At 47.4% G+C, this 17219-nt stretch overlaps 1 protein-coding gene across 2 annotated transcripts in view; it reads right to left on the reverse strand.

Moving 5' to 3' along the window:
- Nucleotides 1–8081: 8081 nt before the first annotated feature.
- LOC105893977 (teashirt homolog 1) overlaps nt 8082–17219 on the reverse strand; it is a 35543-nt gene continuing 26405 nt past the window's right edge. For both annotated transcript variants that reach the window (XM_012820448.3, XM_042709177.1), the window contains one exon: nt 8082–13020. In XM_012820448.3, coding sequence (XP_012675902.1) covers nt 9476–13020 — 3545 coding nt within the window. In that variant the 3' untranslated portion in view covers nt 8082–9475. The remainder of the gene's footprint in view (nt 13021–17219) is intronic.

Genomic DNA, 17219 nt, shown 5'->3' on the forward strand with positions numbered 1-17219 from the left:
TCTCTCTCCCTCCCCTCCAGTCCATAATAACCCCCTTGGTCTCTCCTGCTAGCGCCTGTGTCCATGCCAAACAAAACACATCAACAACTCTACATGCAGATTGTGTCACTGTTTAAATTATGCGCAGCATGTCATCCCCTCCCGTGTGTGTGGGGCCTGGTGTGCTGCCCGTGACATGTGTCACCGAAGCCCCGCATCCATGAGTGTGTGTGTGTGTGTGTGTGTGTGTGTGTGTGTGTGTGTGTGTGTGTGTGTGTGTTTGTGTGTCAGTAAAGCCCCATATCTTTTGGTGTGTTTGTCATTGATGCCCCACATTCCTCCATGTGTGTGTCTGTGTATGTGTGTGTGTGTGTGTGTGTGTGTGTGTGTGTGTGTGTGTGTGTGTGTGTGTGAGTGTGTGTGTCTGGAAGCCCTCATCTGCGTGAGAGCCCTGTTTCCCCACATGTCTGTGTGTGTATGTATGCGTGCCTGCACATGTGTGTGTGTATCTGTCACTGAGCACCCCCCCCCCCCCCACAACACACACACACACACACACACATGCTAATGACAGAAAGCCGGCCGGTTGCTGGTCTCCCTCCATCACCCCATGTTAGGCCAAGTGTCACTTTCTGAGGGAGGGGGGCAGGTGGAGATGGGGCAGACCCTCTTCTTCAGGAGGGGCATGGGGGGGGAGGATAAGAGGGCAGGGAGGGGGCGGGGGGGGGGGGGGGGGGGGGTACAGATGGACCCCACTGTCTAGCCTTTGCATAAACATCACCTCTTATGAAGTTAGATGTAACGCTTGACACATTTTTGTCTCAAAATCACCGCCCACCCCGTGCCATCGCATCCACCATCATCATCATCATCATCTTCGTCATCACCATCACCCCACTCCTTCTCCCCTTGAAGGCATGGAGGACAGTGCATTTCTTATTTATGTTTTTTTTTTTTTTCTCTCTTTCTGGCTTCTTACTCCCTAAGTCTTTGTATGCAAATATGGCCTGAGTTGTCGGAACACGTGTGTCTGTCCGGGTGGATATTTGATTCGAGATGACTGAGGACTGTACGTACGGCGGCCCCGTGATTGCCTGCCTGCGCTGGATGAAGTCAGAGCCGTGCATAAGTAATTGAGATGTCAGCGCGGATGCTCGCACTCCTGCCACAAAAACGGAAGAAAACATCCCCTTTTTGAAGGTCATTTGAATAATCCTTTAATGGAGAGAGATGGAGGGAGGGGGGGGGGGGAGAGAGACGAGAGAAGGAGAGAGAGAGAGAGACAGAGAGGGGCTTGTTTTGAAAATGCATGAGAAAGCAAATGTCAATTATCAGAATCAACCAACGTCAGTTTGGAGTGATGGTGCGGCACATCCTCGAGCGCCTTTCTTTGCAATCGCGGGAGGACAATGGATAAGGTTGGCCCTTGCATGTGTCAAACACAACTCTGGTTCTTTTGTCCTGAGCCTTAACTGGTTCAGAAGTGTTTGTCCCCCAGTGGAGGCCCAAATGAAATGATTGTGTATAAGCAGAGGTCGTCGAGACAGGGGATTGGGTTTAAGCAGGGGTCGTCAAGACAGGGGAGGCAAAGCTGCCAATTGCCTGGGGCCCTGAGCTGAAGGCGGCCCCGAGGACAGCTGGTCACGTTAGTCCACAGCAACGATAGTTCCGTGAGAACCCCCTTTGAAATCTATCAGTGCAGAAGACTACAATGACATACCCATAAACCCCTTATGGGGTCTCCATACCATTAGCTTGCTAGGAGCTCCGTGATTAAGCTACAGTGCGGCAACACCGTGAAACGCAACTACCTGTCATACTCCTCGAAACGAAAGTGCAGGCGATAGAGGGGGACAAAGAAAAACACCGTCATCTGTTTTAATAACCCGTTTGTAATGCGTAAACGGCAGATATTGTATGTCCTTCAGGTACAAAGCTTTAGCATGACTTAGGATGTAGCCAACGCTGTGGATTAAGTTTCTTAACGCCTCCCAATAAGAAGGCCTACATGTCTCCACACATATCAAAATATCTACTTGCATTATTCAGTATAATGGGTGTCCACACACACACGTTTTTAATTTATTACAATTAATATCTGATTATTTATTTCTAGCAGTTTCTTACTTGCGCTTCCACCTCTTGCTCTGTTCATAATGTATACATGCGCAAGCATGCCAGTCACAACATGAAGTATAGTATGTATAGTATGCACTTTATTCTGTACTTGAGTGCTTGAGCGGATACCCTTTGTAGATGTGTAGATGTCGGGGTCAGGGGGTAGTGTTTGAGGGCCAAAGGTCAGACTTTTGCTCGGGCTCCCCAGAGTCCCTAGAAACGGCCCTGTGTGTAAGATGAGATCTCTCTTTGCCTCTCTTTAGAGGCCTCGGACATGCAAGATCATCAAGCATATTAGGCAAGAGTCTGTGCCATACAGTATGTGTGCAAGTGTTAATGCAGAGGAAATGAAATTAAGGAAATGTGTGGATATTGCCATGCCACTTATATGCCAGCTTTTCAGAAACAAACCCTTTACATAAAAATGGCAATGATATCTTTTTTTAAATAATTCACATGAAAATGTGGATGCTGCAAAATATTCACATTGCAATATACAACCTGGGTTACATTACAAAGAGACGTGGCAGTATTTTGGAAATTCATATTTTCTACTGCTGTTTTTTCTTGTCCATATAATTCATCACATTGTGTTCTTGGATCAAACAGACAAAAATATTGTCATGTCTCTTAGCGGGGCCATTGGACAGTAAAGAAAATGAATCGTTCCTCTGCCCCGTCTGCAGAAACTCCCAGATGAGTCGGGAGAGCAGACATTAAAAGGCAGAGGCTTTAGAAAATGGCATCCCTCATGCTCCTAACCATTTCATTTTCATTGTTTTGTCTGAGCCGCTGATAAATGAAGGGGGTGGAAGCAGGCAGGCGAGCGAGCGGGCGGGTGGCCAGGCGTAGGCTGGCTGGCTGGCTGTTATTCCAAACCTGGAGTCCTTGTCGAGGCTAAAATCATAACTAAAGGCTTTGTCTGAGATTAATACGCGATATCAGTTAGCTTCAGCTGTCGGCCACCATCATTCTACAAAAAGACAACTTTTTCACTTGTCTCTCCGCCGAGAGAATGCGACCTTGCCTTGACGAATGGCCTGCACTTCCCCATCGAAAACAAATGTGGCTAAAATGAACAGTAATGTGTGCCATTTGTATAAGGCCCGCACGTCTGCCAATACCACACAGCCTGTGGAGAGAGGGTCTGGCAGGGACAAAGCTTTACCGCAGTTCACCGTCAATTGCTAACGTTCAAAAGTTCAAGGAATTATGTACTTTAAAACTTTGAAAGTTGGTAGAGAGTATATGTGGAGAGACATATGGATACATCTCATTATTGTGTTCAAGCCTTTATCCAATTCAAGTGTTTAAGTGCTTGCTTTTTTGTAGTTATTCATTTGTGTAAAGTTCAAAAAAAGTCCTTCCTCCCATTTTGCTTGGAGCAATGACGGATCATCATAAAGTATGACACAAGTGTTGCTCGGAGACAAAAGTGCAAACATTTATCAGCTCGCACAAACATTCGTGACTGACTTCAAATCTCACAATGGCTTCCCTATCAGGAGACAAACACACTTTTTTATGGGGCGCTATGTCACCGATAGCGGTGAAATACTCTTTGTAAATATTTTTGTTGTCTCTCTGTCACATACCGTTGTTGTTGTTCTTGTTTTTTTTTTTTTTTTTCACTCCCCTCCTTCATCCTGGGTATTAAAGAGCACGCTCGGAGCGAGCGACGAGTTCAAGCGTCTACACATCAAGCCACAACGGCAGTGTCTCTTTGTTTCACTGATCTCCTAGGCAGCTGTGCTCAGTACGTTATTTGGAAAATCCGCAGTCTTGCCATGGCACTCCACATCACACATTTGTGTGTGTGTGTGTGTGTGTGTGTGTGTGTGTGTTCATGTGTGTGTGTGTGTGTGTGTGTATGTGTGTGAGTGTGTGTGTGTGTTGAGTGAATTCTCTAGTGGCTTGGAGGGAATTGTAGGTTTAGTTTTAAAATACACCTGGGAGGTCTTCACTTAGTCCCGCTCATATTGACATTAAAAGAACAAACAGACGGGCGCTCCATTCCCCTCTTGGAGCTGCAAACTTCCACAAGGTATGAACACACATGCTCAGCATGTTTGTGAGCGTCGCTGTTTATAGGAGACTTTTTTTTATGTCCTCCTTAGGTAGTGTATATGTGTACAGTGTGTGTGTGTGTGTGTGTGTGTGTGTGTGTGTGTGTGTGTGTGTGTGTGTGTGTGTGTGTGTGTGTGTGTGTGTAAGTACATTCCGATGAATTCACACTTGGCCAGAGCCAGTGACTGAAAGATGTTCATTTTGAAAGGCCCTTCACAATGCGGAGAATTTTGGACATGGTGCTTCATTTTTCTCTCATGTAGAACAACTGTGTGTGTGTGTGTTTTGTGTGTGTATGTATGCTTGGGCCAAGAGTGGTGGTTAAGGAGGTTGTGTGTGAAAAACGCCTGTAAAAATGTACCTCACATTACTCATTCATACATATTTGCCATTTGGTTTGTGGCACCCCTTGCCCCCCCCCCCCCCCCTCGCCCCCCTCCCTTTTTTTATTTGTCCCCCCCCCCTCCCCCCCGCCCGCCCCCCCTTGGCCCCCAATAAACTGTCTGAATCCTGGGAGGAGGTAGCCGCATTCACGAATGCTAAAACCTCGAGGAAATCCCGGTGAATCCTGCAGGCGCACGTTCAGCATGCCCGAAAAGCACAAAAGCTATGCAAATCTCCCCCCGGCCCGGCGTTTATCTAGCCCCGGTTTCCGTTCCCGCACCGCAGGTACTGGCATTGTGTTTTTCGTCCCGATTATCACGTGTAATTTACATAGAATACGCACAGGAAACAGCGAGCTGATCCCTAACAAAGCAGAGAGCGTCTGCATGGGCTCGACAGCTATCTGACGCTGAAGCAAAATTACAGGTTTACCCGCAGGGGTATTAAAACTACAAGGTTTTTTTTTTCTCTCCTTCTTGCTCTCTCTCTCTCTCTCTCTCTTCCTTTTTTCCCATTCCTTGTGAGCTTTGCAATCAGCTCAAAGTGTCCCGTGTTTATCTGTGTGCTATTTATTTTCCTCTACACCCCCCCCCCCCCCCCCCCCCCCCCCCTCACACACCCCACCATCATCCACCTCCACCTTCCAGGAAACTGTAACCCTCATTCGGAGGCTAATCCAGGGGCTCCGTGTTTCTTTTGTGAATGAATGTGTGTATCACTCACAGAGGTGATGCCGTGTGAAATGGCCGTGTAATTGTACACTGGACAGGGCCCATCCCTGTGTGTGTGTGTGTGTGTTCCTTTCCAATACAATGGAATGTCCCTATGCAAGTGTGAGTGTATTTTTTATTTGTTCGTGTGTGTGTGTGTGTGTGTGTGTGTGCGCGTGTGTGTGTGCTCCTGTCCATTTCAGTAGAATGTCCCTATGCAAGTGTGAGTGTATTTTTTATTTGTTCGAGTGAGTGTGTGTGTGTGTGTGTGTGTGTGTGTGTCCGTGTGTGTGTGCTCCTGTCCATTTCAGTAGAATGTCCCTATGCAAGTGTGAGTGTATTTTTTATTTGTTCGAGTGAGTGTGTGTGTGTGTGTGTGTGTGTGTGTGTCCGTGTGTGTGTGCTCCTGTCCATTTCAGCAGAATGTCCCTATGCAAGTGTGAGTGTATTTTTTATTTGTGTTTGTGGGAATGAGTGTGTTCCTGCCCATTTCAATGGAATATCCCTATGTTAGTGTACCTTTTATTTATTTGTGTGTGTGTGTGTGTGTGTGTGTGTGTGTGTTCCTGACCATCACATTGGAGTGCCCTTAATCGGAGTGGGAGGGAGCGCCCCATCACACTGCATTGTTCTGCTGTCGAGGCAGTGTGGCCGTGTCCCTGTGTCCCCGTGTCCCCGTGTCCCTGTGTCCCTGTGTCCCCTTGTCCCCGTGTCCCTGTGTCCCTGTGTCTCTGTGCGCCCCGTGTCTCTGTGCGCCCCTACTCAGCTCAGAGCACCGAGGCCTGTGGGAGCCCGGGCCAGTGTGCTCTGGGAGACGGCTGGGTTGATGATTAAAGGTCAGCCCAAGATCATCTGAGACTTGCCCCCTAGCCCTGGGATCTGGCGGACAATAAAACGCACTATTATCACGCCGACAACACACACTGTTCGTCTTTGTCAGATGAGGCGGGGAGAGAGGGGAAAAAAAAAAAGAAAATAAAACCTCTGATAGATGTTGAACTCCCCCCCCCCGTTTTTATGTATCGGCTTAATGTCAATAGTCATCAGACCAGATCCAGGCAGGGGAGATAGACGTTCAGTTGACTTCCAGGAAGACAGAAACAAACGACGGGGGAGTCGACTCTTGTAGGATAACACTGGCTCTTTCAGCGCGAGTGCGCCAAAGAGCAGTCACAAGCCAAGCATGAGGCTCGCAACACAAGAAGAACCCTTTATAATAGTTTATCACCATCATCAGTTTATGACTGTTCGGCCGTCAGACACCACTGAAAGCTTGGATGTTCTAGCCTTCATTCAACAACTGTCTTTCTGTTTGGATCCTTTATTTTTTTTTTTAACTGTCATCAGCAGGGACATCACTAGACAATTATGGTTAGGGGGGCTAAGCTATCATTATCACACACACACCCACCCCGGATTGAAATAAGCCTCAGACGGTCATCAGAGCAACTTTATAGAGTAATAAGCAATGTACATAAAACTGGTTAAACAAAGAGTTACTTGGGGCAGGTTGAAGTGCAGAACATCTCAGCATTGATTGGATCTACTGTTATTAATGCTATCCATCAACTTACAACAGGGGCTTTCTTGAATAGCAGTTTCAATTTTTGTGCACATATACAGTAGGTCTCTTGTCGGCCTCTGATGAAGAATTTCCACGTAACCAAACTGAAGAGTTTGCGTTATGATTGCTACCTCTTTTACTTACAACAATCCTGTTATCTGTAGCCTATGCTAAACGAATCATGATGCAGGGTAACGTCTTTAGCCATAGCATAATGAACTACAACAGAAATGAGAGCTGGCTGTTAACAATAAACATGTTGTCATTTTTTTTCTTTCAGTTAGGCCTTTTTTCCTTACTATTTTAGCTGATAAGAAAGGTAACGCTAAAGTTTAGTGATGGCACAGAAGGTTGCAGTTTGGTGATAAATTATCAATTATATTAATGGCTATCAATTATAAGCAGAGAGTAAACTATAGCGGTAGGAGTTCCTACTCCTTGCAGTGTGTTGCACAGCCAATGGCAACACTACAGTATTCCTTCCCATGGTTCCTAGCACCCATCCAGTGTCATTGGAAACACAATAGTGCAGTCGTGGATAATTATAACTGATAACTACATATACTGATAGCTTTAATTAAATAAAGCACATTTATTTGAGGGGGGTGGGTGGTAGATACTACTTTTAGGGGGTCTAAAGCCCCCCCAAAATAGGCGTAGTGATGTCATGGTCATCAGTTACATGTATGAGGCATCAGCCTTGAATAAGACATGCCCTGTCCAACTTACTGGTGCTGTGTACTGTGCAAAGTATGTTACATTCATTGATCAGAGGCAATAATCAGTAATAAGAAATCTTATTCTAAATGGCTGTACCAGATGTAAATTAATTAAATTCAGTAAATTAAGTTTACCAGTTGAGGCTCACCGGAAGCTGGAAGTGAGGCTTTTACTATAGAAATACACCTGTGACCAAATCCACACGTAGAGGGTGATGTGTGGTGTGGCAAAGAAGACACCGGCAACTGCTGCAAATGTGTTTAGACAAGCATGTACACATCAATAAACTTCTGGGGGGAGTACTGTTCAAATAGGACATCCCAGGAGATTTACTGTCTGGCCCGACGCATTTTTGTGTAGTTATGTGACCGTGAACTTGCAATCACCAATCATTTGGCAATATACTGTATATAAATGTGTTGCAGATCAGTTTGTTTTATTATTATTATTATTATTATTATTATATGTGTTTGTGTTATGTATATGTGTTTGGAGGTGTAACATGAAATGAACTTTGATATTCAATAAAAACACAAAAATGCATTATCAACTGCTTTGGGGTTTATTTTACAATTGAGAAAAATAAAATAAAAAAAGAAAAAGAAAAAGTTATTGGCGCTAAAAAGATCTTTTTTCCTTTTTTTTACAATATTGTTGATAAAACATTAAACTGTATAGTCATTGTGCATCGCTCATGTCTTTTCACACCATTATCATGCATCAAACAGGATGCAAGTATAATTATTTGTTTTCCTGTAAACCAAGCTAGAGGAGCTTTTTTTCTTCTTTCCAAAAAAGAGGGGAACATGTGTGTCTCTACAGCGTATAACTATGTACAGGATGTGTTCAGTTTTTTGTTTAGGTATTTTTTTTAGATTTTCATATATAAAATGACAATATAAAAGTTAAAGAATGCACACATCTTAAAGTACAAATAACATTGAGCTGTTGCAAATGGCAAGATATGTCATGTGAGTTTTACATTTTCCATACTAACCATTATAACGGACTAATATCTTCTATGGGTTGAAATTAAAGCGGCACAATATAGAAAGATATTGTAACAAACCATACATTTTGAAAATTACTATTAAAGTGATACTTTACATTGAAAAGGAACATTATCTATTTTTTTTTTGTCTTACAACAAACTTGCATACTGTACTGCAATGCCTTCTTACTGATTGATTTGAACCAAAAGCAGCAATACAATAACTATTCAGACCGTTGGGAGAATCCTTTTCTCAATGCAACACACAAACCAACCTCTGATCAGAACTTTCAGTTAATATAGCTGTTGAATGTCAAAAATAATAATAATTAAAAAAACAAAAAGCAGAAGATCAATAAAATGAATCTGTTTTTGTCATTGAAACATTTTTAAAAGTTCTCTTTACAAAATTAAATTGTCTTTAAGGTGCTACTTCAGTCTTCCGGAAGGGCTTCCACTTAACCTAAACAATTTCATTTTCAAATTCTTCATGTCCTATTTTCGTTATTCTCTTTCCAAATGAATGTTTCTTTTTCAAATCCACAACTATAGTCACCAGTAGTCATTTTTAAAGAGCATTAATTGAATGAAAACTTGTTCAACATCACTAAAAGACATGCACAGATCAGGACAAATAGCATATAAATACATTACAAAATAAGATGTCAAAAACTTGGCAAAAAAAAACAAACAAACAAACTTCAACATAAAAAGACATGGTCCAGTCAGGCGGTTTCACAACAAAAGTAAGACTGAATGTTTTTTTTTTTTAAATTCTTCTCGTTCTTTTTTCTTTTCTTTATCTTTTTTTGACGGCTCAGTTTTGGCCCAGTGCAGTAAATGTGATCAATATATATTTTAGTGCAATGAAACTGGTCAGTTTACATAGCTGGCTCTCACTGGAGTGTATTTGTGGATAGCTGCGGCCTCCGCCCGAATGCTTCACATCTTCTCCTGTTTCTCCAGCTTCTCCAGTGCCGTGACAAACACCAGGTGGTCTTCTGGTGATTTGCCGTGAGTCTTACTCAGGTGCAGCTTAATGGCGTGTTTGCTAACAAACGTCCGATTGCAAAGTCTGCACTGGTAAATGGCACCGGAGCCAGAGTCATCGTCTGCTGTTGTCATGGAAGCCAGGGGGCTCCCGTACCCCAGTTTGTCACTTATCACCTTGGAGACAGCCTGCTGCTCCCGCAGGTGATCGGCAGACATCTTGGATAGGTCCTTCAGGCTGAAGCCCAGGTGAAACTCCAAGTGGCCGATGTACGAGGAAGGAGTCCTGAACTGCGAGGCGCAGTCGCTGCAGAGGAAGACGGGCTGGCACGAGTCCATGTTTTTCAGGAACTTGGTCCCGCCGGTTCTCCGCAGCTGGTACTTGACGTTGGCCAGCCAGTGGGAGATGGTGGTCATGGAGAGGCCAGTGAACTTGCAGATGTGCACCCGTTCCTGTGGCCCCAGGTCGGTCATGGCGTAGCGGCCCTCCGGTGTCTCCCTGAGGCTGGAGGCAAACTGCGCCTGGAGGATGAGGAGGTGCTGGGGGTTCCAGTTCGACTGCCGGCCTTTTCTCTTCTGCACTGGCGAGAGGTCCTCCAGGTTGTCATCGTACGTGCTGCCCTCCACGTCGGACTTCTCCGAGATGGAGGACGGGGCCGACGACTTGGGGGTGAGCCTGCCAGTGAGGTTCTTCACCATGTCTGAGATGTCCATCAGCGCGTTCTCCCGCAACGGGGACGAAACCGAGTCCGAGAGAGAGAGGCCAGAGAGCAGAGGCCTATTACCGTTGATGGAGCTGTTCACCAGAGTGCAGGAAGTGCCATTGCCGCTACGCTCATCGCCGCTAGCGTTGCTGCTGCTGCTGCCGCTGTTTTTGGATTTACTCAGATCTATGGGCTGGTCATTGCTCTCGTAGAAGAACCGGTTGGTGGGCTCGGGCTGCTTCACCTGTGTGGCGTTGAAGAGGGGCTTTTCCACGACACTGTTGCTAATTTTGTAGAGCATGGAGAGTGGGTCAGAGGTGGAGTTTATAGGCTTGGAAGCTTTGCTGAGGTGAGTGTTCATGATTGACTGCAGTGCACTGAGTGGGTTAATGAAAGGCCTCTCTGGTGAATGGTCAGTGATGATCCCCAAGCTGTTGCCATTGGTGATGGGCGACCTGCACGTGTCGGAGCCATTTTTGGCATGGTTGGGGGTTTCGACCGGGCTGTCTTTGGGCTCCTTCTTGCATACCCATTCAGACTCTGCCTTTCTGGGACTGCTGGTCCTTGTCGCTGTGGTGGCCATGGGAAGCATGCCATCCTTCTGCTCTCTCCGCACGGGTGAAGGAGATTTGGCAGAGGATAGGGACCTGCATCGATCCCCGCTCACCCCCCTTTCCTCTTTCTCCTTTTTCACAGAGGCCTTCCCGGTCAACTTCTCCACCAGCTCTTCCATGGCTGACACGTTGCTTCTTAGTGAGGGCGGTGATGAAGGGCTCCTGGGGGAGTGGATAACAGAACCCGGGTCTGTCACAAAGGCTCTCATGCTGCTATTGAAAGCTGGTTGTATGGGAACGCTCTGAACAGATGACGACAGTAAGGAAGATGACTTCATAACTCCCTGGAGCTGGTAGGCAGCGTGGATGCTGGGGTAGCCTCCCCACGTAGGGGTACCAGTTTGGGCCTTACTGATGGCACTTGACACAGTGTTCTCCAATGACTTCAGAATGTCCAAGCCTCCATTTGGCGTCGCATCCAGGTCCTCCTCTGTAAGGTACTTGTAGGACGTGGAATTCGACTCTGTTTTCTCGCCACTTTTCTCATCGTCTTTCTCTTCTTTGATCTTTTTCTCTCCATGCTCACTTGACTCCATCCTCCTGTCCTCTGGTGTCTCTTTCTTTTCCTCTGAACCGGAGGAGAGAGCTGGGGACACAGGTTGAGATTTGATCGAGGGAACAGGAAGTCTTGTGGTGGTTGGGGGCAAAGGAATGGACTGAAACTTCTCCTCCACCACTGGATCAAATACCAGCTGCTTGCCTTTCTTGGAGGCAGAGTTTGTGACCTTGAGGAAGTGACCTGTGACCATCATGTGGGCAGTTAGCTGCTGCAAAGTGTCATGGGAGCTTCCACACTCCATACACTTCAGGATCTGTGCCTTGCGGGCTTCAAACTGCCAAGTGTAACTGGCGCCATTCTGGTACCCATAGCGGTTGTTGGGTGTAACATATGGATTACCTGCTAATTTAGCATCTTTCCCACCGTCCCCAGTGGGAACACCACCACTACCTAGGACAGTCTCGGGGGAGCATGGAGCGATGAGAGAGTCCTGAAGCATACGCTTTTTGGCTGAGGACACCAGTCTGGTCGCCAGTGCCGGCACAGGTTCTTTGAGAGGCACTTTCTGGTAATGCTTGGTCTTGATCATGTGGACACTCAGGTCCTGCAGGGACTCGAAGGAGTGGCCGCAGTACATACACTTGAGCACCTTCTGGGCATCCTCTTTGCCCTCCATTTCCATCAGTGACCGCTTGCGGGGCTTGGACCAGCGCTTTCCACTGTCTTGCTCTCTGTCTTTGTTGTCGTCGCGGTAGTGGCCGGTCTCATTCATATGCACGGTGAGCCCCACCAACGTGTCGTAGGCTCCACTGCAGTCCTTACACCTGAACTTGCTGGCACCGGTGAAAACAGAGCCGTATAGCTTGTTGTTTTGCCTGTACAGCTGCACCGTGCTAAAGAGACTAGGCTCTGGCAGTAAATGGTAAGGGGTTTGTTGGAGGGTTTTGGCCAGGGCTGCTTGGTGCCAGTCATAGGCAATACCAGCCCCATTGCTGGAGCCCCCAGTGCCGCTGTTATTGCCATCACTGCTGGGATGCGTGGTTGTAGTAGGGGGGCCATTTGAGTTGCAGTTTGCGCTGCTGATCATCGGGAGGTTGACTGTAGTGCTCTTTCCATTGTGATGGCTGCTGCTGTTGCTGGTAGCACTGCTGCTACTGGGGCAGGCGGTGACAGCCTTGATAGCGAGGGCAGCGGGAGAGTTGGCCATGGCACTGCTGGAGGACTCTGGCTTGGCCTTCATGATGTCCATGGCGATGCGGGACCAGGACGCATCAGAGATCAGGTTTGCATAGACGGCTTTCATCTGGGCCAAGCTGTCATGGAGGGCATTGCTGCTGCTGTCGATGGAGAGGGGGGTGGTGGCGGTTGCGGTGGCGGTTGCGGTTGCGGTGTCCATGCGGCAGGACCCTTCCTCCTTGTCCTGGCCTCCATCTCTGGAGGACGTGCTTTTGAAGTCGGTGAGGCGGTCGCTAGTGTCACTGAGGGGGGAGCCATAGCCAGCATCCGGGTTGGTACCGTTACTCAGGGGGGAGTCACGGAAACTGGGGGGGCCCATGAAAGCATCCTCCTCTTCCTCGTTGCAGAGATACTCCGTGTCTTGGCCATCCAGTGACAGGCCGTCATCGTGGAGGTGCTCCTCATCGCAGGGCCCATCCTTCAGCTCATCTCCTGGCGCATAAGCTACAACACAAAGAAATGGTGGGGGTCAGCCATGCACTGATCAAACAGATTATTATTCCAGCAACACCAATTGGAACTCGTTTTAGATATTATTAAGGCAGGTAAGAGGAACAGCATTTTGTCATGACGGAAAACAACAGTGTTGATAGTATTTAGCAACGTATTCTTCCAGTTACTGAATCATTTAGCGTGAGGTTTTCTGATATTCAATCTCTGTACCTATTTCGGTTTTTTAGCTACACTGTATGTCAGTCTTTGTGAGAACTGTTTAGACTAGATACACGCTGTGATCCTACTGCATATTTTACCCACAAACATTACTGCTCATATAAACACGACCCAAGGTCTGTACACAGAGATTACACTACGGTAATCAGCAGACGGGATGACACGAGGATCTAAGAAATAGCGCATTGTGTCGATCACAACAAACATTTGATATTTACCATGGTCAGTGCCTGAAGCTGCTATTAAAAATTCATTTATGAACAAACCCACAAACAAAACAAAAACGTGCCTTGAGAGAGAGAGAGTGAGTGAGCGAAGAGAGACAGACGGAGAGGCAGAGAGCAGAGGAGAGGGAAGGGGGGAAAGAGAGAGAGAGAGAGAGAGAGAGAGAGAGAGAGAGGGAAGGGAGACAGGAAAGACAGCCCTCTTAGTTCTCCCCTTTATCTCCTTCCTCCATGGTGAGATGTGTGTCCTAGATGCCAGTATCAGTCTCTCCTGATGAAACAGATGTGCTGTCAGCTTCAAACACCACGCTAAGCTGTCATATCATAATCTAAGTGGACATAATACCTGATGTATGTATGCTGGCACCATTTACTGCTGCCTGAGAAGAGATACAAGGGGAAGCGAGAAAGGCTAGCAGCTGCATCGGGGTGAATGTGTGTGTACGTGTGTATGTGTGTGTGTATGTGTGTGTGTAGGTGTGTGTACGTGTGTGTGTGTGTAGGTGTGTATGTATGTGTGTGTGTAGGTGTGTATGTATGTGTGTGTGTAGGTGTGTATGTATGTGTGTGTGTGTGTGTGTGTGTGTGTGTGTGTGTGTGTGTGTGTGTGTGTGTGCAAGCCTCCATGTGTTCACATGTTCCTATTAAGAGATGGTGGCAGAATGCACCATAGTAATGTGTACACTGTTTTCTCTTGCCTCTGTTTTCACTGCTGGCTCTGTAGGTACAACAATGTACAGATGGTCATGAAAAACACATTGAAATACGCTCCCCACCATCGTTTCCAATCATTTCCCTTGCAGACGTAAGTATTCAGGGACTCAACACACCGACAGGAGCCTGGACTTCTTTTCTTTAGGACACTCTTTTCCAAATGAATAACAGATTCACGAGGCTACTATGCTAGTGTTTGAATCCCATCAGCTGACTGCTAGGCCTATTTTTTTTTTCATACTGCCCTATAACCCCAGATGTGCTGATGAAAGGTCTCCGTTAGAACATATACTCCTGCTCATACTTAATCATAGAAGTAGACTGGACACAAGCACTGTCTTTCCATGTTCAAGCGTCATATGTTTCTGGGGGTAGTCAATGACTTATCACTATGGATACCACAAAGTTCTGTGATTTAGAGCATGAATACATTTCATGCCCAGCACTGTTTTCAGTGGTTGTACTGTGATCAAATATATATCACGGTGGACTCCGTGGTTATGTGTCTGTGTCCTCTTTTGTGTTGTACACCAAGTCGAGCATCGTCAAGAATGGTACAGCTCCTTCAACATTTTACATTTCTACACTTTAATTCCAGAACAACACTATGCATAGACCACTGGGCACCTGTCTGTCAAAACCCTACGAAATTCTATCGCTGTGGCAACAACACCTGCAGACAATGGCCAGCATCCCTGCTCTCCCCGGGCTGAACAAAAGTACTGATGGGAAAGGGACCGGAGAGAGAAAGCAGGCGAATGGACTACTCGGGGACTGAATGTGTGTTGTGCTGGATCGAAGGGCTGCTGGTGGGAGGTGTGGGAGTGATGTGCTGGAGGATGGAAACGGGGGCTAGCGGAGGAGAGGGGGAGGGAGCGAGGGAGGGAGGGATGGAAGGGAGGGAGGGGGGGACGTGTAGCTACGTGCCGTCCTGTCCATCATGTCAGCTCGGTGGAAAGAGGGAGAGAGAGAGAGAGAGAGAGAGAGAGAGGGAGAGAGAGGGAGTGAGGGTGATGGCTGAGAGCAGGACCATCTGCGCGGGCGAAAAAAGCGCCTGTCACTTCTGCTCGCGGACACCCGGCGCTCAACCAGACAGGAGACAGCGGCGGCGCGCCACGACCCGCCACTAGCTGTCACAAGCAGCGGGCAACTAAACCAACGCGCCAGCCCAGGTCAGGCCACACGGACGGGCCAAATTTTTCATCCGCCACGTTCGCGTGAGCACCGTGACATTTTAACGCTCACATGTCCGCTTAAAAACAGCCATCCGGCAGGACCCGGGAACAAGGCGCCATGTCCTATTTTGTTGATTTTTTGGTATGCGCCCTAACGTCCTTAAAGAAGCGCTCGGGTGGTCGGCTGGCAGACAGACACACGGACAGGCAGATCCAGGGGTGAAACAGAGTTTTATAATTAATGAGACTGACTGACAGTGCTCTGTGCTTCTCTCTGGGTGTGCCCCAGACGTGTGGGCTTCTGGCATGGCGTTACACTCCCTCACACACACATACGGGGTGCAACTATCCCCCCCCCCCCCCCAAATGATACACCTCTGGAAACCGTAGAAAGACTGCATTCATTTTTTTCCCCCAAACCGCATGGTCACAATATTGGCTTTTGAATATCCCATTTCTGTAAGACACTTGACCATCTTTATCTCCTTTCTTTTCCTTTCCTTTTTTCCCCCTCCCTCACTCTTCTCTCCACTCTTTTCTCCCCCCCCCTCTTTCCTCTAGTCTCTTTTTCTTTTTTTGCACGAGTCAGCTGGTTGTTAAATCAATAACACTCTCTGTCAAGCTCACAGCGCCTTGCCATTTGGCTGCTGTCAAACCCAAACAAACTAGATAAGATATCCGGTCGAAAAGCAGGGGACACCAGCGAGAGAGACTGAGAGAGAGAGAGAGAGAGAACTGAGAGAGTGAAGAGTGAGAGGGAGAGAGAGAGGGAAGATGAGACCACACAGGGAACCCCCCCGGTCCCCCATTTCCCCCGGCCTTATTTTATTTACCCACATTTCTTTATTTATTTGAGGTGATTTTGGGAAAAGGGAGGGCAATCACCGCAGTCATTTGCAGCACTAATGTCCAATACGGGCTCCTTTCAGTCATGTCATTTAGATGGGCCGAGTCCTCGCTTCTTCCCCCCCCGGAGCACGGTGGAACCGGGGGGCCGTTTAGCGGACATTTTAATGGGAAAGCGGGGGGGGGTCGTCTTCTTTCTTTCCCCCCCAGATTCCGTTTGTCACCCCAGCCTCCATTACAAGCCTCTCGCCTCTGATGGCTTTGGACAGCAGCTGATCAAAAAGCCATTGCTTGACCTGTGCGGTGTGGCAGAACGGATGGAGAGAGAAACGAGAGCGTGGGAGGGAGAGAGGGAGAGAGAGAGAGAGAGAGAGAGAGAGAGAGAGTGTGAGAGAGAGAGTGAGAGAGAAGGAGGGAGCTTGAGTGAGAGAGAGGTGAGAGAGGGGGACAGGAGGAGATGAGAGGAGAATAAAGGCAGCGGGAGGAGGAGGAGGGAAAGAGAAAGGGAGGAGAGGAGAGGAGAGGAGAGGAGAAGAGTGGAGAGAGGGGGTTGGACACACAAGGGCTGTAAATAAAATGACATTATTATTTCCTCTGTCCCGTCATGTAGAAAAGCCAATTATGGTAATGTGGCCGCCCGCGTGTCAGAGGGGATGCTGAGATGGGTCTCTCCCGAGCGGCGTAAGTGAGTGTGATCCGGCAGCAACATGCCCGACCCTCGCCACACACACACACACACACACACACACACACACACACACACACACACACAACCAAGACAGGGACCAGAGGGGCCTGGCTAGCCCACTATCAATCAACAACACCCACACCTCAAAGTATACATTCCCATGACTGTTATACAAACGTGAAGTGTGCAAGATATAAATATCTATAAATGTGTTATTACTGCGAAAGAATCTTCTGGATTGTTTGGATTAGTGATGGAACGCTAACTGGGACGGGTTTTGTCCATGTCATAACGCTCTTTGATTTTTGGCCTTCGGTCGTTTTT

This window comes from Clupea harengus, chromosome 11 (genome assembly GCF_900700415.2).
Source record: "Clupea harengus chromosome 11, Ch_v2.0.2, whole genome shotgun sequence".
Taxonomy (NCBI): domain Eukaryota; kingdom Metazoa; phylum Chordata; class Actinopteri; order Clupeiformes; family Clupeidae; genus Clupea; species Clupea harengus.